This window comes from Lacerta agilis, chromosome 1 (assembly GCF_009819535.1).
Source record: "Lacerta agilis isolate rLacAgi1 chromosome 1, rLacAgi1.pri, whole genome shotgun sequence".
In the NCBI taxonomy this organism is placed as follows: domain Eukaryota; kingdom Metazoa; phylum Chordata; class Lepidosauria; order Squamata; family Lacertidae; genus Lacerta; species Lacerta agilis.
The window spans coordinates 90,692,169-90,719,815 of NC_046312.1; the positions used below are offsets into that span (position 1 = coordinate 90,692,169).

At 40.6% G+C, this 27,647-nt stretch overlaps 1 protein-coding gene across 21 annotated transcripts in view; it reads left to right on the plus strand.

Annotated features, from left to right (window-relative positions):
- The window catches only part of KALRN (kalirin RhoGEF kinase), a 494,138-nt gene that overhangs the window by 456,968 nt on the left and 9,523 nt on the right, over nucleotides 1-27,647 (plus strand). For 17 of the 21 annotated variants that reach the window (XR_004427468.1, XM_033162965.1, XM_033162941.1 and 14 more), the window contains 14 exons: nucleotides 845-931; nucleotides 2,125-2,217; nucleotides 2,783-2,833; nucleotides 4,409-4,486; nucleotides 5,400-5,585; nucleotides 6,798-6,969; nucleotides 8,165-8,406; nucleotides 9,541-9,788; nucleotides 14,032-14,155; nucleotides 19,524-19,583; nucleotides 23,891-23,918; nucleotides 24,769-24,940; nucleotides 26,436-26,557; nucleotides 27,510-27,641. Coding sequence is in view for 20 of the 21 variants with exons in the window: in XM_033162965.1 (XP_033018856.1) it covers nucleotides 845-931; nucleotides 2,125-2,217; nucleotides 2,783-2,833; nucleotides 4,409-4,486; nucleotides 5,400-5,585; nucleotides 6,798-6,969; nucleotides 8,165-8,406; nucleotides 9,541-9,788; nucleotides 14,032-14,155; nucleotides 19,524-19,583; nucleotides 23,891-23,918; nucleotides 24,769-24,940; nucleotides 26,436-26,557; nucleotides 27,510-27,641 (1,795 nt within the window). In the remaining variant the exon portion in view is untranslated. Of the gene's footprint in view, nucleotides 1-844; nucleotides 932-2,124; nucleotides 2,218-2,782; nucleotides 2,834-4,408; nucleotides 4,487-5,399; nucleotides 5,586-6,797; nucleotides 6,970-8,164; nucleotides 8,407-9,540; nucleotides 10,706-13,757; nucleotides 13,857-14,031; nucleotides 14,156-19,523; nucleotides 19,584-23,890; nucleotides 23,919-24,768; nucleotides 24,941-26,435; nucleotides 26,558-27,509; nucleotides 27,642-27,647 lie in introns of those variants that run through there. The other 4 variants (XM_033163069.1, XM_033163094.1, XM_033163076.1 and 1 more) reach the window with 2 other exon arrangements.

The following is a 27,647-nucleotide window of genomic DNA, read 5'->3' on the forward strand; positions in this document are numbered from 1 at the left end:
ACAGAGCTAAACTAACACAGATGTATACCTCAGCAATTTCTAATAATACATTGCTTATTCAACAGTCTACGTTTTTTACACTTCAACTAGGATTATAGAACAAGTGCCTCCTTAGCTTGATGGGCTTGGACCTGGATTAATATCTTATATCAATCATATGCTTGCTGACTGGGCTTGAGCATGTCCTCATCTTTTGGCTTGAGGAAGTAATAATAGTGTAGGGCCATTTGACACAGAAGCCTATGAACTATCTCTTTGTAGATTGAAGATTCTAGTTGATTGTACAAACCTATTTGCTTTTATAGTCAGTGATCCAAGGAGCTCTGTTCCTGTCCTCTCAGCAGCAGGACTACGGCAGTGCCTAGCTGCTTCAGAAAGCTAACTGGAGAGATATGGAAGTTGCAGCAAAATGAAAGCAACAGTGGCATGTGTGGCATGTCTCCTGACAAGCAATCATGCATTCTTACCCTTCTTGAACAAGATGAATTGCCTGAATCTGATGTCCACATGGGGCGACCCACTCACACATTATCTTTGTGTGAAGGAGGGTGCTTGTGCTTCTCTACCACATGGATACCTTTGAAAGCCTGTGGGTTTAGGAACTGGACTTTAATTTTATCTTGGTTTCCTCATTCTTTTTCTGAAAGTTGGTGTCTGTACACAATCCTTTGATCAGGTGATAGTAGACAGTAAAATTAAAACAAGGAAAATAAATACTCCCTAAGACGGTCTGGACTGTGGCTGACAAGAATAATTTAATTTGCTTTCTGTCACTGTCCATGCAGTGGTAAAAGCTTTAGTCTGGGCTTAGACTAAGAAAACTATGCAAATTTTGTTTTTACAGGAGAGGCGATTACACATGTATGTGGTGTACTGTCAAAACAAACCAAAATCTGAATATATAGTAGCGGAATGTGGTGCATATTTTGAGGTAAGGTTTGGCCTTCATTCCTTATTCATGTTGCAGCTTAAAATACACCTGACAGGATCTCTTCTCCTCTCTCATATTTGCACACACATTCCTACAGCTGTGTCAGCAAGCTTATCCCATTTGGATTATTGGCTTTCCCCCTTTCTATCTTTGCTTTCCAAGTAAATTCTGCCTTGTATTTAGCAGTGTGTTCTTTCTCTTGTGCCCCACCTGATTCCCTGTACATTTGCTGCTGCTAGAACCAGGCAGTTTGTGGGGGGGGGCGTCTTACTTACCTGTGGTAACAAAAAAAAATGTTTGGTAAAGCATATTTATGCAAATAGTAAGGGGTAAAGAAGGTTCTACACCTGCCACTTAGAGTCAAAGTCAGCTCTGAAAGAAAACAGGTGGAATAGATACAGATGAAAAGTCACACCATAATTAAATTAGTTCATCTTTAAAGTGTAAAAATACTCTTTGTTAGAAAGTTTTGTCATTTACCTCATTGTTTTAACAGATGCATAGATGACTGTCGGATATTATAGCTGGTGTGAGGAATTGAGGGTAGGTGGGTGTTAAAGGAAGAGAGCAACCCCTCCATACTTTATGGTTCCTAAACTCTTTATGAAAGGATTCCATTTATGTCTGTCTCAAGGTCTAGAAACTGCCTCAAATATTAAATTTAAAAATTCTGACAAATTCTGATTAAAATCTTTTTTTTTTAAAGCAACATTTCTGCCATGTAAGCTGTTAACAACTATTCGAGTTTCATTCCCTTCAATTTGGGGGTTGTTTCATTCCATTTAATTGACAGATAGTGCCAGTATTCTTTCCAGAAAATTTTTGTACCCGATTTCTGAAGACATTTCATGCTTGATTCACTTTAACCTCCTTTTCTACCCACCCACCCACTCAATAAGAAGAGTAAAGGGAAATTATATTCATCTGTACAATACTAATCTTAATTGTTACTGGCCTATTGTAGTAACGTTTGGACTAGTCTTAACTGTTCGGTTTGGAAAGATGGGCCAGTCAGCATGTCATAGATAACTATAATCTCAGGGAATTGACAGAAGGCACATGTTACAAAATTTTGCTAAAACTAAGTAAGGCATAGTCTGGTCAGTGCTTGGATATCTTGAGTTTCCTTGGAAGAAAGACAAGATATAAATAAGTATATTTTTTGTTGATATTGCCTACTTTTCATTTTCTAGGAGGTGCAACAAGAAATAAACCAGCGGCTAACTCTCAGTGACTTCTTAATAAAGCCCATTCAAAGAATAACCAAGTACCAGCTGCTACTCAAGGTGAAATATACCAGTGAAGTGTTGTGTCTAGGAAAAAGGTTATCCAATTACCTGTATACTGATTATGGCAAAAAAACAACAACAACACCCACCCAGTTGCTGTAGCAGGCTAAACTACAATGCTCCCTGTAGGTGTGCAAGGGCACCTGTATGTTTACTGGAGCTTTACTTGTTTGTTTTTCCCCATACTGCATCAAAGCTATTGCAATACAGGGGGCATGCACTGTGAAGGCAGGGTTGAGTGGATGGGGTGTTTTCCAGATGGAGGCTATTTAAAGTTGAAAGGTACGGTTTACGTGTTCAGCATTCAAAAAGACTTCTAAAATTTGTAAATGCATACATTTTGTTTCAGTCTTGTGTTCTATTTGCTCATCAGTTAGGACCTTTATGTATATAAATGGGTGGCACTTTTAAACCGCAGCATAGACTCACCTAAAGTTAGTAAATTTTAATGTGTCCCCAGATAAAATCCTTTCCACAAGTAAACAAGTATGCCTTCAAAGGGGAAGATATCAATATGTATTCTTGTTAACTATTTTTAAGAGGATGTTTTTCATTCCTGTAGGATTTTCTAAAATACAGTGAAAAAGCTGGGCTGGAATGTTCAGAGACAGAGGTATGGATTTTTATCTGCTGTTTTTTCTCTCTTTTGTATTGTTTTTATTGAATGATTATAATGTGTTCATGTTGCGAGCTGGCTTGGTTGTTTGTATATTAACAGAAAGTCAAGATACCAAAAAAGTATATATTTTCAAAGAGTGATTATGATATGGTGAAACCAGTAAGAAGAAAAAAATGGTTTTTTATTGTTTACTCCCCACCCCCATTACCTTTAAATGCTTGCTATTATGCTGTATTCGTTTTCAGTAATGTTTAATGTAAAATGTCAACTAGGGCTAAAATTAGTGAATGAAAACTTAGCCTTATGAGCAGCAAATTGAATATGCTTACTTTAGACTTTCCTTGCCCTCTTGGTAATCAAGGATAGTTGCAATTGACCCAGGATGACATTTGATATGCTGCATTAATTAAAAACACCAAGTTACAAATTGGGAAGACAACAGTTTGGATACCAGCCTAGAACTTGCAAAGTGTCTTTCAGTAGACCAAGATGTTACTTTATCTCACTTCCATCGGTCCCAGGCAGCATCGCCCCCTCCAGGAGTTGTGATCCAACAGCTGGAGGGGACGGTGTTGGCTAGCCATGCACCAAACAGTATTTGTTCAGATAATTTTAATGAAGTCCCTTTCAGGCATTCTCCTCATGCTCATCTTTGTGTTGATTGGAGCTATACCTGCTGCCCCTTCCTGCCATCAGTTCATTGGGGGGGGGGCTGAAGTGGGGAGCTTTCTCTTCATGCATAGGCTCACTCTGTCCCATACTGCAGTGGTTGCCAATAATTTTGGATCAGTGGGCACATTGTGAATTTTGGGAGAGTGCACCATGGGGGCATGGCATAACACAAAATTAGACAATACTGTACAGTCAGATGGAGCTTTTCCCTCATTCACAGGTACTGAACAGGAGTTCAAAATCCTTTTCCTATGTCCAAAACCAACCCTTCTGTAGCCCCACTTAAAGGCAAGCTGTGGAGCTATGGCTTCATCAGGGCTTACATTTGGTAAAGTGGGGCTTGCTGATAGTTAATGGTCTCTAGATGGTTTGAGGCAAAGGCAGCTTCATATGGCTTGCTTGGAAGGTAGTAAGGGATTCAATTCCTGCCCCACCTGTGGTTGGTTTCACTGAACCACTTTCACACCCAAACAAGGCAGCCCAAACAAGGCAGGCTGTTCTTGTTCTGGTCACTTTGGGCATTTCCTGTGTACAGCATGGGTGGGAATTGTGGTCAGTCATTGGTGGCAATAATTGTGCCTGCTAGAATTATTTTGTAGGCGGATTTTTGGGTCACACTGTAGGGATGATGGGAAGTCATATTTGAAGTTCCACTGTCTAGCTGCTATAGTAATTGGTTATTCTGTCCTGCAAAATAAGCATTGACCCCTTTGCTTGAGCATTCTTGAGCTATTTGCTCCACTGACATCTTTCTACAATATACCCACTTTCAGAATCTGGTCTGTGTACCACGGATGGAAGGGTCAATACATGGTTTGCCCTACCTTGAGTAGGGTAGCACACTAGATGCCCTTTCATTACTCCCAGTTCTGATTATGTGTTGCCTCTCTCTAATAGAAAGCTGTGGAGCTGATGTGCCTTGTTCCTAAACGCTGCAATGACATGATGAACCTGGGTCGTCTTCAGGGCTTTGAGGTAGAAGTCAATATTTTTGAATGTGGATGTAATAGTACAATTGTTGGCACTAATAGCTGTGTCTCATTGGAATAGCCCAACTGCATTTTAGAAAGGGGGGGGGAATTGTGTGAACTTTCTTCCATAAAATGGTGGGTATGATATCCTTAAACTTTCTGCTCTGAGTCTTACCCAGGAAGGAAGTTTCGTTTGTACACTTGTGGGCAGGAGTGTGCTCACACACATGTGCATACACACACACAGCTGAACAGAGACTGTTTAATCATTTCCTTTGGCACCTGTAATCACATAGCAAGCAGTTTCATATGCCTGGTGCCTTTTACCTTTGCTGTTGTTGGAGGCATCACTGTGACTCTCAGTCCAGTGAAACCTTGAAGCTTATATGTAGTATTGTGTTGAAGTTGTTGTAGCTTATAGATAATTTCCCTGTTACTCCTGATTCTCCACTGTGGGATTGCTTAATTTATAAGTCATTTTGTGTAAAACTTCAGGCATCTGCTTCAGAGTCACCAATGTGGAAATCTTATATATGGCAGGGCATTGGACTAAATCCCTTATCACACATACAATATAGTATGGTGTGGGAGATATGCACATACACCTGTGTGTTTGCATTTCAAATTCCTGTGTTCCTTCAGGGGTTTTTGATGCAGGATGTTTGCTAGGGTCAGGTATATGGGTGGACATGCATATATTGTACATAATTCCATATTCATGTTAGGGTATTGGGTACATGAACTTGGTAGCAAGTTTTGAGCATAAATGGCTAAACATCATGTGATAATGAATCATTTCACAGACATAAGCAAATCCTAAGGTCTACCCCAGACCATGTGATAACATGCTGACCATGATTGGGTGCCTTTCCTCTTTCTATGCCATCTGTGTTTAACTTAACATTTATTTAACTTAGGGCAAGCTGGCAGCCCAAGGGAAGTTGCTACAGCAGGATACATTCTATGTAACAGAGCAGGATTCTGGAGGTCTCTCTCGGCCAAAAGAACGCAGAGTTTTCCTCTTTGAGCAAATTGTCATCTTTAGTGAACTTCTGAGGAAAGGCTCTCTAACACCTGGGTACCTGTTTAAACGAAGCATAAAGGTAAGTTGCTGTTGTGCTTCCTTGAGGCATTTGGAAACTTCACTGCAGTGCATTTTTCCTTTTCTTGGTTTGCTGCACACTAGATAGCAAAGTTGGTGGTGTGAAATGGTCCTTCTGCTTCAGTGCAGGAGGTTTAAAGAAGATGGTCATTAGGCCCTTTTCCAGTCCTACACTTCTATCATGTCATCTTCTGACTTGCAGCCATGGTGTACGATATATATATAAATATATATATAATCTATTTTAATATTCTATTCTATTATTCTGTGATGTGTGTGTGTGTGTGCAGACTGAGTTAAATAAAACTGCTAGGATAACATAGGGTTAGGATAATGAGCATCAAAATAACATCACATCTAATTAGAGCTGAATTATCTAAACCAGTGCTGGATAACCTTAGGCCTAGGGGCCAAATGCAGCCCCTTGGCCCCTCAGTACTCTCACTTGGCCATACCCCATACCCAAGCTACAGTCTCCTTCAATGCTTTTGCCTGGATGAAATGTGTTGTTGACCTACAAAGACACCTCTTGCTTGCCTTGATGGATGGGTGGGTGTTGTGTGTGTGTGCTTCTGAATTCTACATGGCTCAAATATAGCCTACTGTACAAAGGTAGAAGTTGCATCCATTGCCCCACCCACTTTCATCTGTGCCCTACTGGCATCCGACCCCTAGAAGGTTGCCCATGAAGGAAAGAGACCTTCAGGACTGAAAAAGATTCCCAACCCCTGCTCTAAATGTTCAGCAAAAACTTCAATCAGCAGATGATAAACCTTCTTACACTTGCATTGTATGCCTGGGCAAATAGCATTATACTTTCCCTCTTAGAGGCTGTTCTGTTGATGCTTGTGTTTTTTTTGGCAATATGACAGAAAGCATTTTCTGTTTTGGAGGGCATCTCATGTAGAGCAATTTGCTTCCTCCCACCCATAATTATTAGCATTGCTAGCCATTAAAGAAAACCAGTAACTCAGAGATAATTGAACTGTTCTTGAAGATGCTTAGCACAGAAGCTGAAGAACAAAGCTGAGAGCCAAGTATTCTCTATGGGGTGTTACTCCCAGAGAGTTCCTCCTCTGGAGAAGTGAACCTTCTGTGGTTGCTGCTCTTCATTTGGACAGTGGCGGCAGGGCCATCTTTAGCTGTTATATAGTTTACCTGAATTTGCTTGCTCTCCCTTGAATGATCATTGAGCTTTCTCTGCTGCTTGCAGATGACATACCTAATCCTTGAGGATAATGTGGACAATGATCCCTGCAAATTCGCACTCATGAGCCGGGAAACGTCAGAAAGGCTCATTTTGCAGGCAGCCAATCCTGAAATCCAGCAAGCTTGGGTGGAGGATATCAGTCAAGTGCTGGACACACAGAGGGACTTCTTAAATGGTAAGCATTTTTATCTCTGTCCAAGTGCTTTCTGACTGTTCTGGGCAGAACCTTATTCCTACATAGATTGCTGTTGCAGGCCACCTCCATAACTGTCATGCACACTGACCTTCGATATCTTCCTTTTAAATGGAGCATGACTGGAGGCAGATAAATTTTGTGCTAAGAATTAAAATCTAGGGTGAAAATCTTTTTCTTTTGGGAAGTCTAGCAGTGGAGTTCAGGATGGGGTGTGTTGGATTGTACCATTGTCTCCCAGATCACCCCATCCAGATACTTACTGCCACTCTCAAAGAACTCCATAAATACTTAGCAAGACAAGTCCTACTTTCTCAGAAGCCATGTTAATTCTTCTTCAGCAACACTTCTTTTTGTATACGCTGTCAACTTTCACAACGGTGTCCACCAATTTACCTGGAACAGATGTTAGGCTAATTGGCTTGTCATTTCCTGTATCCCTCTTTAAAAATTGGCCACTTCATAGTCCTTAGGTATGCAAGCCAGTCTTGGGTACAAGCTACATTTTTTTTTCCAATGAAGCTGAATCGTGTGAGATTTAGGACATATTAGAGGAAGTCCTACTTCACACGGTAAGTAGTTTCAGCTATGGACTCTTCTTCTGCTTAGAGAGGATATAGCAGCCCACAGGTTCCCCATCCATGTTATATTTGCATATAGTAAGGGATGGGCATGCAGAGCTCCTGACTTTGGAACTAGGTTTTTTCCATTTTTTTTCTTGTTCTTAATCCAGAATTTTGCAGAAGCTGCCTTTGCCTCTCTTTTCTACCAATTTCATCTTAAATAAAATAAAGATTAGTAAACTTTGAGGACTAGCTGCTATTTAGTATCAACCACCAGAGCAACAAATTATGAAAGCAGGAGGGGCATCACTGAGCAGACACTGCTCACTGTTGCTGTTGTCGAGAGGCTGGAAGTGAGGAGGATTACTATGAACTCCAAGTGGGCCTGATCTGCACCATTGGGTTTTTACGCTCTTGTTAAGTCAGCACTTGTGAAAGTGCTTCCCTCACTCTTCCTGAAGAGAAACTTTCAGTGCTTGCAAGCTGTGAGGTGAATGGTTTGTATTTTCTCAGGCTACTTGTTTGAAACAAGCTAAACATGGCCTCCCTTGCATTAGGCAAACATGGTGTCACAAATGGGCAAGTCTGTACTAACTCCTAGTGTTCTACTCCAGCACTACAGTCTCCTATAGAGTACCAGCGCAAAGAAAACAGCAGCTCTGCTGTAATGAGACCCCAGACCAGCAGGGTACCTCAGCCCATCACCAGACCCTATTCCTCAGGTCCAGTAGGGTCGGATAAACCTTTGAAGGCTACAATGCGTAACCCATCTCTTCCACCTCTGAAAATATCTACCTCCAATGGCAGCACAGGGCATGAGCAGCACCAGCCTGGGGACAAATATGAACTTATCAAGGTATGTATGTATTTCCACCTTGTTGTTGTTGTTTTTTTTTTTTACTGCAATTGCCATCATTTCAAATTTGGCCTGCTACTGATCCTGGTTAGTGGATGTGAGTACTTGAACCAGTGATTCAATATATAGATGGTAACTGCTGATCCAAGAAGGAAATGGTCTTCAGCTTTCAGTCAGCAAAGTCCAGTCTTAAGCCTGTTCTGGGTGTTGGGAAAGGGGTCAAGAATCTGCATGGTGCGATTTTTTTAAAAAAAAAGCTGAAAGCAAATTTGACAGAAGGAAACACAAGTGCATCTCTAGCCTTGAAATCATTGCCACATGTGCTGGTGGCTATTAGTTGTAATTGCTTTAAAGAACAACAACAATCTTAAGAAAAAATCATGGGAAGTGGTCCCCACTGATGACTGAATGGAAAGGCCATGTTCAGAGGGAGTAGATAACAGTAAGAAAGTGCAATTGCCTTCATTCCTTCTTGCAGACTTCTCAGCAACAACTGGCATAAGTGAAACATAGGAATCTGTGGTATACCAAGTCAGACTGTTAGTCTGCCTAACTCAGTATTGTCTACACTGACTGGCAGGGTTTCAGTCCTAACTCTTTCCCAGCCCTACCTGGAGATGAGCTGAACCAGGGAGCTTCTGCACACAAAGTTCTTCTTTACCTTAATTATATCAGCTGCAGTACTTTCATTATGTGACCAGGGTTTCACTTTGCATTCCAAAACTGATGTAACTTGATGCATTTATTTAACTGATCTTCTTTCTTGCCTCCCATCTCCCAAATTAGGAAAATAGTCGATTTTCAAAAATGTCCTATGAAATTAGTTGACAACTGTTGTGTCCCAAGCTTATGTGTAGGTTTTGTTCACAAGCAGGCTATTTAAAAGAGCTACTGCTTATAGTGACAATGAGTATGCATTTGTGAATTTACACCAACTGATCTGTAGTCTGTCAATCGCACAACATCACATGGAAGGAAACACACTGCAGTTGCCTAGGCAACATACTGCTGTGCACACTGAGATGTCTTGTAAACTCTTAGTACACTTAAATTTGTTGTCCAGGAGATGCTGATAAAAAACTTAGCATTGCACCTGAGCTATCTTGTCACTGTTGCTTTCTGTCTCTTCTTCAGAATGACTTGGGTGGGTGCAATGGGACCTCTTCTATGGTGGTCATCAAAGATTACTATGCACTGAAGGAGAATGAAATCTGTGTCAACCAGGGTGAGGTGGTCCAAGTACTTGCCATTAACCAGCAGAACATGTTCCTTGTGTACCAGCCTGCCAATGACCATTCACCAGCAGCAGAAGGATGGATCCCAGGGAATATATTGGCTCCCCTCACTAAATCAACTACAGATAATAGCGATGGAGGCATAAAGTAAGTGCTGTGTTGGATTCCCTGGGAGCAGTATGTGGATTTTTGAGGAAAAATAAAACCCAAATCTTAGGATTTTCCTGCCTTTTAAAAAAATCTACAGTGCCATTGGAACAAACTTTGCTTGGTAACACAACATGGGGTATCCATGTTGGCATAGTTGGGCTTTTGTTGGAATTTTGTTCTCTCCCTACTCTGCCCCTATAGTTTGTAAAGAATTGAAATCCATAGACAGTTTAAAGGGCATGGTTTCCCCCTCATCCTTTCCTAAATATGGACCTGATTTGACTGGACTTGTATTTATCTTGTGTTTTAAATTGCTTATAATATATATAAATATAAATATAAATAAATATATATATAGGTTATAATGATATAGAGCAAAGAAAAACACCACCCACATACATCAGGCCTTGTATTGGATTGAGACCCACTTCTCAAGGAATAGAGATTCAATGTTGTCAATGGCAATTTCTTGTACAGATTGTAACTTTTTTATTTTGAAAGTTTCTTTTTTCTGTTCACATAATATTTTGTAAAAATAATTTGGTTTGAGAAATCCCCTTTGGAGTACATTCCTGTAAAAAGTATTTTGCACTATTTAAAGAAACCCATATTTGAAGTCAGGTTGTGCAATATTATGGATAGTCGCAATGTTCATCATTGTACCTGTAATGTAACTAATAATTTTAAATGTACTATTTTAAATATGTAAAATAAATTTTCACCATGAGCATGTTTTGATGAGGTTAAAAAGGACCAGTTTTTGACCCTCTTTAAGTTCTTATTTTTCTTACAATGTTTTATTGCTTATTTAACAAATGTGTGAATACTCTTTCACCTTTTTTTTGAAATTTGTCAGTTTGAAATGACTAAATAATGCAAGAAAATGTTTTTGATATTAAATACTGAAGGTACAATCCTTTTTGTAAAACCAGTTGATTTTTTTTTAATCTTCAGTTGTCAAAAATTGATTCAGCATTGGTTATCTTGCACAGATTCATTGGAGTACAGTTTTTTGAAGGGAGCTCTTCAATGGACTTTTAAGTACTGAAGATTAGGTGTGTTGACTCATTAGATTTAACGTATGCTGCAGCAAATGAATAAGGCCCAGTGCAGGCACAATGCTGCCAGTCTTTATATCTTAAGAGAGAGGGAATAGCCAACATGAAGATTTCCACACAAATATTTTTTTCTTATTAGCCTTAGCCATGATTTATTGTTGCATCTGCATAGATGCTAGCCATGTTTAGCTATGAGTCTGATTTCTAACCAGGATTTGAAGCAAGACTGCAAACATTTGCTAAGCTGCTTTGCATTAACCATAGTTAGCATTGGTGCGTCCTGGGTGTAGTGCTCAACTATGGAAAAAACCTACAAGAGAAGAGGTGAATTTGCACCAAAGAGGGGGAAAAGAATGTGAGCTCACAGCACATACCCCTGCTTTCTTGTCAATGCTTAATATGGTTATGTCTGCACTGGGCTTAATAATTTATAGTCTTTACAAAGAAAAAATCCTTCCAGTAGCGCCTTAGAGACCAACTAAGTTTGTTATTGGTATGAGCTTTCGTGTGCATGCACACTTCTTCACATACCTTCAGATACACTTAGTTGGTCTCGTAAGGTGCTACTGGAAGGATTTTTTATTTTATTTTATTTTTTGTTTCAACTACAGCAGACCAACACAGCTACCTACCTGTAACTAGTCTTTACAAAGTTATCATAGAATTGTAGAGTTGGAAGGGACTAGGAGGGTCATCTAGTCCAATCCCCTGCAGAGCAGGAATCTTTTGCCCAATGTGGGGATTGAACCCGCAACCCTGAGATTAAGAGTCTTGTGCTCTATCAATTGAGCTATGTCCTGAACATCATTCATCCAGTGAAGATCACAAGGTGGTGTCAAAGCCTAAGAAAATGGGAAGTAACAGAAGTTTCTTAATGGAACTCACATGCTGGTTTTGCCAGGCATTTGTGTGATTGGCCTTGCTCAGAGTACCTCCCATATTAGGAACAGCCCAGGGCGCATATTCACAAAATTCAGTGAGATGTGGGAGCAGTTATTTTCATGGGAAGGGGAATTGCCATGTAGGTTGGGACTTAGGTTTTTGACCATGACTTTTCATGCACAAAACTGCTATGCTACAGGAAGACCAATGATACAGCAAACATTGCACCAATGGAAATAAAGCACAATGTCTTGCTGGGTGGGAAAAACATGAACAATATATGCATAAATACCTAACAGTACAGAGAGAGAAGGCCTATGTATCTCTCTCTCATGGGTTTCATGCTACTATAGAATATCACTGCAAATGCTGAGAATTCTGCAGACTTTGTTTCAAAGCCTTTTATGTTCTCAAAATTACTTCAAGCTGACTTGAATGTATAGGGGGAAATGGGAATTTTTCTTCCCCTCATCTCCAACATTAAGAGTTTGACCTTTTATTCAGGAAAAAAAGCAAATCTATATCACTTCACTAGTTTTATGTTCCTTAATAATGTTCCCATTCTTTCCCGTTTACTTCTCGTGCTTCTATGGATATTATGCTCAAGTATAATCTTGGAGAAATCTGCCCCCCTCGCTCTGCAAACCAAAGCCCTGTTCATGCCTGCAGTACACACATTCACTGAATGTTTGGGTGAAGGAGTGAAACCACAGGTCATTAGGAGCCCCTTTCACACCTTCTGCTAAATATACTCAAGTATGAAGCTATATTTCCCCCACTTGTTCAGTGAGCATGTATGTGGAGGTTGTGAACAGGACTGGTACTGTACAATATCACATGGTTTGATGATATCGATATCCACTGCATGCTCCCAAACAACGTTGCCTATCAGACTTCTCTTGTAACGCTAGCATATACACAGTTCATAAACTACGGTTGACCACAATTTGATATAAACCAGTTTAGTCTTGTGATGGTGTGGCTTACTTGCTCTAAGCCTTGTTTTTTGTTTTGCTTTTTAATATTACACTGCAGCCAAGTAATCTGGTGAACAATACTATAAGCGCAAAAGTATTTCAGTATTGGAACAAAGTGTTGTTTTGTGAGAAAATTCATAAAATGTTCATTCATTTCCCAGTTTGCATGCAACTTTTTGGGTAGCTCTACACACCATTTTTCACCACAGTAAAAAAGGTGAATGTCATACGTATGTGCACACATCTAGAACCTCTTGCTCAATTGGGAGCCCCAGATATATGCACATGAATGTTTAAAAGATGTATGTGTGGATGACCACCCTTCACATATTTTCTGCAGGAAACACTGGTGTTACAGCAGTGTTTTCCTGTGGCAGTTATGAAGTGCAGACCTGCCCTTTCTTGTAAGGTATGTTGTTATGTCTTCATAGCTGGGATCAGAGTCTAGACTTGCAGTATACAAACAAACAAACAAACAAACCCAAGACAAATACAGCAGACAACTGAGCCATGGTATTTTGCTTCTGTTTTTGAAAAGTGAGTTCTCACTCAGCTGTATACATGAAAATGTATTACAAATCCATGGGGAGGGGGGGTTTCTCTGTTATAAAGTGACATGCAGTGGCGATCCAGTTAATGACTAAATAGTTGTCAGTATTCTTATTTGCTTTGATACATACACTTTCCTATTTCTGCTTTGCATTTTGTGGCAAAGGTAGGATGTGTGTTGGGACACAAAATGGGAATATAAAAACTTCATTTTCTGTTCCTTAGAGCAGAAAGACAAGCATTGCTACACTTAAGCAAAGAAGTTCCAGTTCTTTCAACATGCCTGTGTTTTATCAACTCAGCTGTACTATGATGTTTATCTCCTCTATCTAATAAAGTGGTTATTATCTAACTTCTGATGTTTGGGAGCTGGCACCAAATTGTGGAATATACAAATGCTTTATGTTGCTCTGTAAGATATGCATAAAGACTTGATTTCTCTCTAATTTTGCAAAAAAATTCACTTTAACTGGAAGAATTTACTTTGCCAACCCTTGCAGGTTATGAATAAGAAGTATGCTGTTATCTGCGGACCTGCAGCCATCTTACAGAAAATATCATTTTTCAATTAGCAAGAATAAACAAACATTTGTTGTAGACTAGTTTGAAATCCTGACTTGAATGTTTGCACCCAACTAGGCATATTGCAAGTGGCTTCTCCCTTCTTAAGGGGGGCTGCAGGTATCAAGAACATGTGTGCTGATTGCTTTTCCACATCCCTTCCTCTTCCTACTAAGATACGCCATTTGATTGGTGCATTTTTTGGTACAACAGGAAGTCATGTTCATGGCATACCCTGCGCATGAGAAAGCGGGCAGAAAAGGAAAGCAGTGGCAAAACTGAAGCCAATGGCCTACGTAAACCCAAGGATATTCTGGGCAACAAAGTCTCTGTTAAAGTGAGTAAGGCCATCAGAAGCTGTGCGCTGCCTCCTGCTTCTCATCCTCACTCCCCCTGCAACATCCTCTATATGGACAGGGGGTGACATCTGGCTTTTTACTTTGTTTTGTTTTTCCCTTTTTGCTTTTTATTTTTAATTTGTTTTACTTTTCGGTAGTAGTAGACATTTTGGCCGGATTTTGCATGCAAGATTCAACACAGCTTTTTTCCCTCCTCACCACTGGCATCCAAAATGTAAGTAAATAGTTTCTGTCTCTGTGTGTGTTTGTGTGTAGTATTTAATTCAGAAGTTTAATGCAGCCATCAAAAGTGTACGTGCAGTTAAATATGTGCAGTTAAAAAGACCAAGCAAAGTGAAGTAAAAATTTCCCTTGGAGGGACCAAAAATCATGCCAGCCCAAACAAGGCAAGACTTGGTTATTAATAGATGAGGAACAATCTTCAACAAATGATCCATGAGCAGCAAAATGCCTTCAGGGGCTGGTAAGCAATGACAGTGCAGAATAGGCAACCTCTGTCAAAATGACCTGCTAAAAGTTTTGGTGGGGCTGTTTCATCCTTATAGGGCTGCTTAAACACTGCCTAACACTGCTGTTTTTAAACTAGTTTAGCTGTTGTGGCATTTCCAATACTACATAGATTGATTTGTATGTTATAGATGTATCATGACTAAGACTGTTCATATCAAAGACTTCCATGATACTTTCAACAAATTCCTAGAAATTAGGGATGAGGATGAGGAAGAAAAACTGCACCTTTCCCCCCACCCAGTTATGTAAGGGCAATGTTTACTCAGGGCCGTCTGGCGCCGTGGTTCAAAGATCCCTCCGGCAGTGCCCCCCCATTCCACCTTTTTACAGCACTACTGGCAGCTGGAGGAGGTGGGCAGCAGCTGGAGGGCGGCTCCTCCAGTGAGGAAGAGGCAGAGGCTCCGGGCACGGCGCTGCTTCAGCGCGGCAGGCGAGGGCACCGCGTCCAGCCTCCACCTCTTCCCTGGTGCCCGTGCCGCAGTGGCCACGGCAGGCAGAGGCTCCAGGCGTGGCGCGACTTCAGCGCGGCGGGCGAAGGCAATGAGCTGGTGCCGGGAGGCACTGCGTTCAGCCTCCACCTCTTCCTAGGTGCCCTCCAGAACTTGGTGCGAACTTGGAGCACTGGCACCCCGCGCCACTTGCCTCTATGGGCAAGACACCCCTGTGTTTACTTACTGCTCTGGTTCTTTCATTTGGCTTCTGACATCTACTCCTGCAAAATGTTTGTGTAGCAAATTCATTGTGAGATCTGCAATGTAGGTTCATGAAACTCTTGGGGATGAAATGCTCAAGGCAACTATGATAAGCTTGCAACCCTTAATGAACATAACAGCATGTGACAAAAAGGCCCACCCCAAACCACCTTGATCTGTGATAAGGCAGTCTGATCTGTGACTTCCAGCAGAATTACAAACAGGGTATAACTACTCACACTGCTAGCCTTAGTGATGGCCTGAGTTGTTGCACAGTGAGCATTGTCAATTCCATTGTCAATAGACCAGTGTCTCCCAGCCTTTTTCCAACTGTGGCCCCCTAGGCACTAGCTGCAGTGTGATCAGTTGTTGTGGATCACCCTCAAATATTGTGGGCGACTTCTATCACTAATTTCCAACAACTATTTTGACCAGGCTCTTAAGCCTCAGTCCATCAAAGCACTTGGTCTCTAACGAACTACTGAATTCCATAGAGCTTAGGCAATCAGAAAGTTGTTTGTGTGTTTTTTCCCCCAAATACGGTGAGGAGCCAGCCACTTTTTTCATGTTCTTAGGCTGTTCCAGATCCCTGCTGATGCCATTCAGCCAGCATTTGTCGGGGCTACTAATACACTGTCATTTTTATTTGTAAGATTTTTCTCAGTTTTCATTCTGGTTGTGTGATTTGTCACATACAGTGTTTGGAAAATATGGAAGAGTGCCTAAAACTAGAATCCACCTCAGGTCCTTCCTGCTCCCCTTAGAACTTTATCAAATGGACCAAGTCTACATTCTGTGACTCATGCCATAGAAAATCTTCAGGCAAATAATTTGGTTTCCATTCAAATTAATGCTGTTTTTCGAATACCAATGACCATACAGAAGTGTTTTTGTTGAATTGGGGTTTAAAGTGAATTAACTGTGGTGTTGGCAATGTAAAATCTGCATGCATTCTAACAACGTTTGTATTTTTGTGTCAATATGCTTGTGTTTGTCAGTGTCTATACAGCAGTGCTAACTTCAGTGAGCCTGCTTGATGCTTTCATCTGCTTACCCTAGTTGATGTAAAGGAAGATAGGGCTCATATAACTTTAAGAGATGCGTAGGAGCTGCAGTTCTAGCAGGTGCAGCTTTTCCCCACTTCTGCCATGACCAGCTGCACCTGCTAAAATTCTTCTATATAGCTGCTATATTTATTTAAAACTTTTCATACCATTCTTCACTCATAAAATTTTCAGGGCATTGCACCATCAACATAGACATAAAATGCAACAATAAAACCAGAATAGAGAGAGGCTACATTCTTAAAACATGCACAAGATTAAATGCCAGGCTGAACAATAATGTTTCAGCCTGGTGCCATCAATGTGGGCACCAGGCTAAGTCTCTATAACAAGAGTACTCCGTAGAGGGCATGCCAGTACCAAAAAGGTCCTTAATCACACACAGGTTGCAGTGAGAATTGGTGCTCCTTCAGGTTTGGGGATCTTAAGCTGTGTAGGGCTTTAAAAGTAAATACCAGCATATTTAATGTGGTGAATTGATTGCCACACACACATATAGACATCTGGCCATACTACCCAGAACTCTGGCAGCTATATTTTGCATCTATACCAATTGAAGCTTCCAAGTTGTCTTCAATGGCACATGTAATGCAAGTCAGTAATCAAGACAGGATGTTTCCAGAGCAGGAATCATCTTGACCAGACTATTTAAAGTATATGAGCCTGGTTCTCCTTTGCAATCTGAGCAGCATAACAGCAAGAAGAGGGTTGAGCCATATATTGCAATTTAAAATGCCTTGAATAGTTTCTACTTGCAGTCTGGCATGTTTCAATCACATATAGGTCTTTACCAGGAAACTATATTTCTAAAAATATTCCACAAGGCTGCAGGTGGGGAGAAACCCTTATTAATTGGAAATGAATGCATTCTTAAAATTCTTCACAAATATTCTGTGTTACATATTATTTCTGATACTGGGTCACATTTCTAATATAATATCTAGAACAGTATTTTAGAAACTCAAAGAGAATTTAATATTTCAAAATACATCTTTGCAAGTGACATAAACAATTGAAAGTTACATAAACAGTTATCCCTATGGCCCACCATTCCCAATCTGCTCAGGAGGCTTGGGAACTCCCAGAACAGCCAGATGGAACAATCAGTTTAGCATGATTCTTTAAAATTCTAAAATTAAAATGTTACTTCTCAAAATATATATTATGCAGAACAATTGTTTTCTTTGCATTCTCTCGTTTCTGCCTTAAACATACTAGCATCAAAATACTGTAGTATAAAGAGAGCTCTAGCTACAAGCTCTTGTGGTAGCATATTTCTCAAACCTTTCTGTACAGTTAATAGTTCTATAGGTGCACACTATCTGTTGTGTAGACTGAAGCCAATACAGAGATTCAAGTTTTCATTTAGTCTTTCCTTTGTTTAGTCTTTTTTGACATATATAACATACGATTTTGAGCTGTGTTATAAATAATATTTGTGATTAAACAGCAATATATGGCTTTTTAACATCTCAGATTACTTGTAATACTTCTGAGTAAAGAAATATTATAATGACAAATATTAATATGTAGTTTTAGCAGTTTGTGGGATTTTCTTGGATTCATTGTCTAAATCTTGGCAAAACTGGTTTGTGGATCTCAACCCAAAGCTCTTTGGGCAGGAATGAGAAAGATCCATCAAAACTGCTTTGCAATTTAAATGACAATGGAGAGGAATCTGGTTTAAGTGTAACACTTATTTTTGTGTGAATGCAGGACAATACTAATAACAATAATTATGTACAACTAAATACACCTTAAACACCCTTGCAGTTCCCAGAACAATTTTCTTTTTTCATTTCTGTTTGATATAAAAGCCCTTAACTCGGGGTAACCAATGGAGTGCCCTCCTGATGTTGCTGAACTGCAGATGGGGCTAATGGCACTCAACCACATTCTGAGGGTACCGTCTGCTTGACTGCCCATGATCTGCTCTACTGATCAGTCAGTTTTCTTTTTTCTTTTTCTTTTTTAAAAAGGTAATATTTTTCTCTTGGTGCCTGTTTGACATGGTAAAAATTAAACACATCTACCACCTTGTTCTAGCTAAGGTTTGATACTACTCTTTCGATCAGGAACTGCATTATTGCATCCTTCCATTCCACAATCACTACAGGGCAGGCAGGGTGATCCACTTTTAGCTGCTTGTGGATTATCCTACAAAAGAATGGAAAAGTTTGCTGTGGCAGCAGGGTGATCTCCCACATCCACCACTCAGAAGTGTGCCTGCAGAGTTTGTTATGTTGTGTGCATACTGTCAAATGAGTAATTTGATCTATCAGCAGTGATAAGACCAATAAGCAGTTGGGATAGGATGCCTGGACTGAGTCTGGCCACACACACCTCAAATCAATAGGCAATTGGTATTGTAAGGAACGGTGCAGGAGGGGGTATCTGTAAGTGTGCTACCTTCTGCTGCGCTCTAATGTTTCTTTGGATTTGGGCCAAGGAGCACAAAAAAACAGAAACAAAGAAAATGCCGTTTGGATTTTTAAGGTGGGTGCTTAAATTTAAAATTATGTACTTGCACACCTCAGATTGCATTTATGTTTAAGATGACTGAAGTATGTACATTTTTAAATCATGTACATTTTTAAAGGATTGACATTTGATAGGCTGAATGGTCAAACACCTGAAAATCTATTTAAAAGAAAAATCTAAGGAGATTGAACTCTTTTGGCTCCACCTAACATTTTATTTCAAACTGAGTTCATTGGGAGGATATAGATCTCAGCACTAGAACAGAATGTTAAGAGTTTGGTGAATGCTCTCCATGTTGTGGGTGTTTTAAGGGCCTTGCAAAATGGGGGGTGGGCGTGGGAGTGGGCTGGTATAGCAGAGGTAGCTCCTCATACTGCTGCTTCCATTAAACCCTTTGATTCCCCCCCCCCGAATGATTTCAAGATTACTACACCTTTTTTCTTTTCCTGCTTGCCACTTAGTGCCTCTTTGTTTGGAAAGCATGTTAGTTGCACAGTGCACATTGCTACCTTGCTCTCACCTGCTTCTGCTGATCTTGTGCCTCTTAATCTCTCTCCCCCATTGTAACTTTGTTCTCTTTTCCCCATGCTGCCAAAAAGGAGACAAACAGTTCAGAGGAGTCAGAATGTGATGACCTTGATCCCAACACTAGCATGGAGGTAGACAATAACCCTTTTGCACCTTCCCCTCCGCCCCTCCCCCATCTTGCACCTTTTTCTATCCCCTCCTCCCTGCTGAGAAATTCTGCATGTGTAGTGGAATGCACTTGGGGCTAACTGTACAGATAGGCAGAATGCCATCTCAGATAGCAGACCTAGGGCGGTGTTAAAGGGCAACAAACTATCACTGATCTAGTTTGTTAAAAACCTTTTAACTGCCCTTTATATTCTGCACATGAGGTGTCAGATTGGCTTGGGCTAATCCTTACTATACTGTAAATGTGTATCTTGTATGTACCAGTGTGTTTTGGAGTGCCTACAATGCTGGTTTTCCATTCCCTGGAGAAGGGTATACAAAAAAGAAACACCTACCATTGGCGATCACTTGAATATGCCCTTAATCATTACCGATGAGAAATGGTCATGTTTTGACTGATATTAGCAACTGTCCATGGTCAGCTGCTGTCCATTGGTACTACTGAAGTGCATTTACCAGTAAGATCTGGGCAGTTTCAGATTCCATTTAGTACAAGGTGGGGAACCTGTGGTCCAGCCAGCATGGCTAATGGTCAGGGATGATGGAAGTCTGACAAGAGTTGAAGAAGCATTGGTGCCCCATCCCTGGCTGCATTGAAACTTGCCTTGCAGACTTTATCTGTAAGGCAAATTTGATACAACAAATAAATAATTGTCCAGTAGCACCTTAGAGACCAATACAAGGCAGTGAATTCCTACCTCCCAACTTCCTTCTTTTATTTGCTTTTGGCTAAACAGTGCTATGTTGATACCACTGTACTTGCTGTGCCTTTGTAATTATAATTTATTTTAAAATCCTTTTAATAGAATATCCATTGTTGGCCTCACTGCTTTGTTTACATGAATGCAAAACCTAGGGACAAAGGAAGAGGAAGCCCACAAGAAAATGAGATACAGCAATATTTTTGTATGGAAGGAGTCAGGGACAAGGTCTCGTATTCTAAAAGGCCAGCAACACTGGGCCTTACACAGGCTCATTTCATGTGCTCCCCCATATATTATGTTGTTGTCATGAAAAAGGAACATATCCCTCTCTCCTCATGACAGTTATGAAATGTTTGTCCCTCTGCGAAGGCAGCCTTCTGCCATCTGCCTTGCCCTAGCAATGGTACTCTCTCAACTTGCAAAATGTTACAGTGCTGTTTTGAACTCCCAAACAAGTTAGTTACTTATACACCGACAGAAGAAGACACAGATGTATGTGCTAACTTATGTATGTGCTAATGTAGGGCAGTATAGAAATTTAATAAATAAAAATAGAGACAATTGCTGTAATTTAAATAGAAATATGATGCATCTCAACATAGTGTGGAAGACTTTGGCCAAGTGATCTGTATGCCTTCTCAATTTGCTGTCCAGATGCTCACTGTTGATGGACAACTTCATGGGCCCTGGTGTCTCCAATTGGGGCTCTTTATCTTTAGAATAGAAATACCGGTACTTTATTGTCACTGCACCACATGTTTACAGTGAGATTGAAACTGGACTTCAAATAGAGGACTGTCCTCTGTAATGTAGGACACATTGTCACCCAGCTCAAGAGCAGAAAGTGCTCGGGTAAGGAGTGACATTTGACAGGAAACTGGCTTTTTCAGAAGTGTAACATAAAGTGTAGTTTGACCATCACATTGGGCCTACACATGCAGTAGGATAATGTGGCAGTGTGTGTATCAAGCCATTACGGGTGTGGAGGGGAGGATACCATTTCCAAATACTTCCCCAGGTTAAAACAAAAACCATCTCTGGGAATAAAATGTTAACGCATCTAAGAGAGAAAATCCAGCCTAGCTCTTTTCTTAACTGCCTCTGTTTCTATTTTGCAAAATCTCTGGACAATTGGAATGTGTGTATTTAATGCACCTTTATAGCACTTCTAACAGTTACAGCACCCCCTCCCCCCAAAAATATTAATTACTGGAACTGTAGTTTACTCACCACAGCGCCACACTCCCCAGGACCCTTAACAAACTACAGACCCCAAGATTCTTTGGGAGAAGTTGTGTGTTTTAAATGTACAGCCAGACTGTACTGTGCAACAATCAGAAGGCCTTGATTACAAGGTCCCTTCAGCCTGCATTGTTTATGTTTGGGTGGAGAATCTATGCCCTTCGGGAAGTTGTTACACTCTGACTCCCAACAGCCCCAGCCAGCATGGCCAGTCATCATCAATGATGGGAATTTGGAAGTGCAGCAACATTAAGATAGTCACATGTTTCCCATTCTTGATTTATGTCTTCTGGTTTTTTACAAAGGACAATAATGTTACAACAAAGGTAGCTTATAATTATTTCAGTATGTTTCACAAGCCCATTTGGAAGTGCAATTCAAATTGGAAAGATGTATGCCAGTTAGCCCCCCCCCCCAAGAAATGCTCCGAACTGTTGATAGCTAGATGATAGGTAATACAGAAACTGCTGTATTCTCCATGAGCAGAACTCAGGCTGTCAAAAGGCAAAAGGCAAAAAAAAAAAGAAGAGCTGGTCTTATGAGATGGATTCTGAAAAGGCTTATTAGTGCAACTGAGCCACTAATAAGGACTAGGCAATTTGCCATGGCCACTTGCCCTGGAGGTGCGTTGTTAAAACCTTAAATAATGTCGAACCCTTTTTTGCAAGTCCTGCTTTCTGCATATTTAGGGTGCACTGCACTTTACAATTGTTGCAAGAAATGTGAATGTTGGAAAAAGTAGTACGGTAAATATTTAAAATTCATAATTCTAAAACTGAAACTTTGAGTTTTACGATTTGTCAAATTTCACTTCTGAAATTTGACTTTGAGAGGTTTCAGTAAACTATGGTTCTTGCTGGTGCATTTTAAGACTCAAAATGCCAGCTCTATTTCCTGCAGCAATTATAATGTGTACTACTGCCTATAAACAAACAAAAAATAGTGATATTATTTGTTTTAAATATCCATTTGTGTTTGAGTGGTTGCAAAGCAGTTCATCATTAATCCATGAATCTTGGCGCAAAGCTGCTCTCTGCTGCTGAAGCAAAGCATTGCTTACAGAGGCTGCTTTTTCTCCAAGTAAGAGTGGTAATGTTTTTCAGAAGTATAACATAAAGTGTAGTTTGACCATCACATTGGGCCTATATGTATATAGTAGGAACTGAATGAATTTCAGAATATTTGCTAAAAATAACTAAATTTGCTTCAGTGCGTGAACACACAAATTCTAATTTTATTATGTCCCAACATTACTGTTTGCAGATATTAATAGATTAAAATGATTTTTTAAAAGCTAAAACATTTGATTTGACAGGTTAATAATCCTGTCTCAGATTTCACTTCTCAAGACTACCGTAACAACAGTTTTCTAAAGTCATCCCACAAAACTAAGGTTCAAATTTCACTTGAAACCCTTTGTAACTCAAAGCTTCAAATTTTAATGTTGTGCACATTTAGAGTTTCATCTGTGGTTATAGTGTGCCAGTGCTTGTCAGTGATGATCCCCCCCCCCCGATTTCCGGCCATACACTGCTTCCGACTACAGTATTCCGTGTATGTCCAGGAAATTCCAGACGTATGGCAACCCTAGTTGTGTCTACATCAGAATAATGTGCTGCAAAAGGCCTCACTGTGCAGTTTGTTACCAGAAAGCAGGGGCAGTGACCCACCAACAGATGGGCCTGAGGGCAATGTGGTATGGGTCAAAGAGTCTAGAAGTGGGCTTGTTCTGCTCACTGCCAGCCTTTGACAAATTACCCTTCAGAGACGAAAGAACCACACTGGCTCTTCAGATCACCAGATACTGGAGGCATAGAACAGCGGGTGGCCCTTAATACCCTGATTCTTATCTAGATGTTCAAAAGTTGGCTGCTTTTAAGAGCAGTATACTGAACTGAATGGTTCTTTGACCCCAGCACAGCAATCTTTATGCATCTCAGGACTGTCCAGAACTAGCTACGACATGAACTTTGTGGTTTCCTCCCAGTCATGTTCATTGCTGAAGAATGGGCCTAGGAAACAGTGGTTGTTGCACATTATGACAAGGACATAGGAACTTGGGGATTAGGGGCACTGACTCACATTTGGTCCCAAAAAACCTTCCCATGCAGTGCACTGTAGCACCTTGCACTTCTAGACTCTGGAAGTCATGAGTGCTGGAACAGCACACCCAGCATCCTGAATTAGAACCTTTCAGACATGCTTCTAGTTCCTCAGCAACCTTTATATCAAATCTCTAATACTTTGCTGAGAATAAGCCCTCTTCTCGTTGTCCCATTAAAAAAGATTTTTCTGTTTCTTTTATGTATGTGTTCTTTTTCCAGATCATCAACCCAAACTTCATCCAGGAAGGTGAGTAAGGACAGAAATGTGACAGGTTGTTCCCATGATCTAGCAAACCAAACATTGGGTTTAATCATCTTTGCCCAAACAAGTCCTGTGAAATCTTATCTGAGTAATTAGTCAGGAAAGAATGATGCCAAGCAAGTACTACTCGCAGTTGCAAGGCATCTATTGCATGGTGAACCAGCCAGTTTGAACCCACATTCAAATTTTGTCTGGTAAATATGTGTGTGAGAGGGAGGGACAAGTGAGGAATGTGAGATATTCAGTATTCAATCATATTTCAATATTATGTTACTTGGATTAATATTTGGTTTCATATTGCATCTGTTCACAAAAAATGAACATATTTAAATAATTTATTTGAATGTGGTTTACTTGCTTTCCTTTGGTTTATTCAAATTTAAATAGATTTTTGTGTATTTTTAATACGATAAACATGATTTTAGTTATTCACCCATCTTTGTGTTCTGGAGACTCCTGTTTTGGTTCTGAAAGGCATGATATTGGTAACCCTTGTTCTAGAACTTCCCTCAGAATTCTTTGCAATGCTCTGGAATTTCATGGGGGACCACAGAATGTAGGGTTTCCTCATGGAGACTTTCCAGGTGTGAATTTGTGTGTGAGAGTGCTGAGATTTTCAGGTTCCTGATTTTCACCTGATAACAGATGCTGCTTTTATTGCTTGATGCTTGGTTTTACAGGAGGTGTTCGGCAAGGTCTTTATAACAGCCCTTTATAAATAACGCTCAATACAACAGATGCATCACTGAGGCACATTTTGTACTTTCAATGTCCTGTGGTTAGTTTTATGTTTTCAGTGAACATTATGTCTCTATATGTGTGGCCTTTGCTGCAGTTGCTCCAGAGTTTCTCGTGCCCTTAGTGGACATCACCTGTTTGCTTGGTGACACGGTAATGTTGCAGTGCAAAGTCTGTGGGCGACCAAAGCCGACCATAACCTGGAAAGGACCGGACCAGAACATCCTTGACAATGACAACAGCACAGCTGCATATGCAGTTTCCTCCTGGTACGTTTATATTTTGCATAGGGTGTTGGGATGGCAGTTGCACTCCTGGAAAATGTGGTGCATTAAAAGTGTTTGAATCCAGCTAATGACCCTATATGCCCAACTATGTTAGGAGAGCCAGTTTAGGACACTGAAATTTGAAAAAATAGTAATGTAGGCATATGGTAGGCGAATGTGGGAACAGGCTAAATGGGTATTTGATCTGATGAAGCAAGACTCTTCTTGTCATTCCTCCGCAAAGGGGGAATTGGACAAATTAATGGAGGATAAGGCTATCGAGGTACTAGCCATGACAGCTGTGCTCTGCCTCCAGGGTTGCTGGGGGCCACAGAAGGGGAGAGTGTTATTGTGCTAGGCTCCTGATTGCCATTTTCCCACAGCCATCTAGTTGGCTGCTATGAGAATAGGATGCTGAGCTAGATGGGCCACTGGCCTCATCCAGTCCAGATCAAAGCATGGCTTCAGAAGAGGAAGGAGGTTAACAACAACAACAACAACAACAACAACAACAACAACAACAAATTTTATTATTTATACCCCACCCATCTGGCTGGGTTTCCCCAGCACCACCCTCATCACTTTCAAGGGAGCTGGAGCCATACCTTCTCTAAGGGACGTTTTAATCAACTCCCTGATCACAAGAGAGAAAGAGAAAGAACACAGGTAGTAAGCCACACCTCTGAAAGAACTTGTCCACATCCTCAGGAAACAATGAGTGAAATTCATCAGAGCAACTGAATGCTTCTGATGATAAGAAATCAAGGACACTTTAGATATAGGTGCTGTAGTCAAAGGCATGCATATGATGTGAGTACTTTTATCCATGAAATAAATCACAGGGTACAACCACAGAATTGTTCCATACTGTTTCCATGTGACATTTTCATGCATCTTAAAGTATGTGGCCCCAAGCATTTTTTAGAAGTGAAGCAAGGGAAATAGTTCTAGGGTAGCCCTCTCGGCAGGTCAAAAGGAAATATTGATGTTCTCTGTGGGATACCCCTATTGCCTTTATAATGGGTTTTCCTGCCACCGCAGCAACCTCTTAATGTTTATGCTGACTCCAGGAGAGACAGGCAGTGCAAGTTTAAGTGATAGTATTAGAAGAAGCAGAGGACCACAATAACAGTCCACACTTATTATTATTATTATTATTATTATTATTATTATTATTATTATTATTATTTTATTATTTTATTATTTAAAAACCCACTTTCTACCTGGTGCTGAACTATGTCATTCTTATGGGCCTCTAAATAATTAATCATTAACACAGTGAGCTGGATCCATTACTACTTTCTTCCTCCTCTCCTTGTAAGTCACCTGCATCCACAAAACTGCATGATACGAAGGGCTCTACTTGTCTGCTATCCACCGAGATTTGTTTTCTGTGTCAGTTGAAATGGATTGGCAGCAGCTTGCCCCTGGAAGCTGAGCCAGTATAAAATGCCTAGCAGAGTAACAGATTAAAACACTGACATCTGCACCTCTCCAGCGATTCAGGTGAAATCACTCTGAAGATCTGTAATGTGATGCCTCAAGACAGTGGTATATATACTTGTGTGGCAACAAATGAACTTGGAACAGCGTCCACTTCGGCTACAATCAAAGTACAAGGTAATGGATTTCTTGCTGGGTTATATTTTGTTTGCAATGGTGGAAGACATAGTTTGCAGGGGCTTTTTGTATGTTTGCTCAGCCAGAGCATCCATTGGTTTTAATCATGGTGCAATCAGCTTTTGATATGTTTGGTTTAATGGCACATGGGCCTGTATACCACTTCAGGTGAGGATGCAGGTGAGGAACCCACACATGTCAAAACCATCCCTGCCTGTGGAAAGCTGACATGCTAGGCTTTAGCAGACCAGGTTGGTTGTATATGTGTGTGGTATTCAAATGGGTGATTCCTCATTTGCATTTGAAATACTACATGGACTTGGTGTACTACTTTCTACGTGGGAAATATTAAGTACATGGGAAATAACCAGTTCGTCCCTCCATATGCCCCCATCACTACAAATTCATCTCTTCCCTTTCTCCCTCTCTCTAACACACATACACACACTGATACAATCTTAGAGGGTGAACAGCATACTTTCCCCCACCCCCTAAACATGTACAGTATATCAGCTCTCGTGTGTACTATTATTTGCAAGAAAAACTTCGACAACACTGTTAATTGCCCATAATTTTGGTGTATAGCTTGACCCATTGTCACCAGTGAGTGCTGGCTGGTGATACTTTGATTGGTTAATTGCAGGTTTTGTGGGAGCAAAGACTAAGGAATTAGGGCTACAATTTTTGGAGGAGTGGAGTTAGAGCCCCTGCCCCAACCATTTCCCCACCCCTCCAACCTGCCATTTATCCTGCAGAGTAAAGCATACAAGTACAGGATCAGATTCTAGATCTCCGGCAGTCTCTAATAGTAGTGTCCTAATACATGTCTATCAGTTCTGCTGTACCCATGATTGCTCTAGGAAACTTTCTCTCTGTGTGTTTTAAGAAACCCTCTTTCGCGTGCTTTGCAGTGCAACTCTCTCCTTATTTTGCTTCCCTGCCTACACCCCAGGTGTCCCTGCAGCCCCAAATCGCCCTATTGCTCAGGAAAGAAGCTGCACCTCGGTGATTCTTCGCTGGCTGCCTCCATCCAGTACAGGGAACTGCACCATTTCAGGTTACACAGTGGAGTACAGAGAAGAAGGTATAT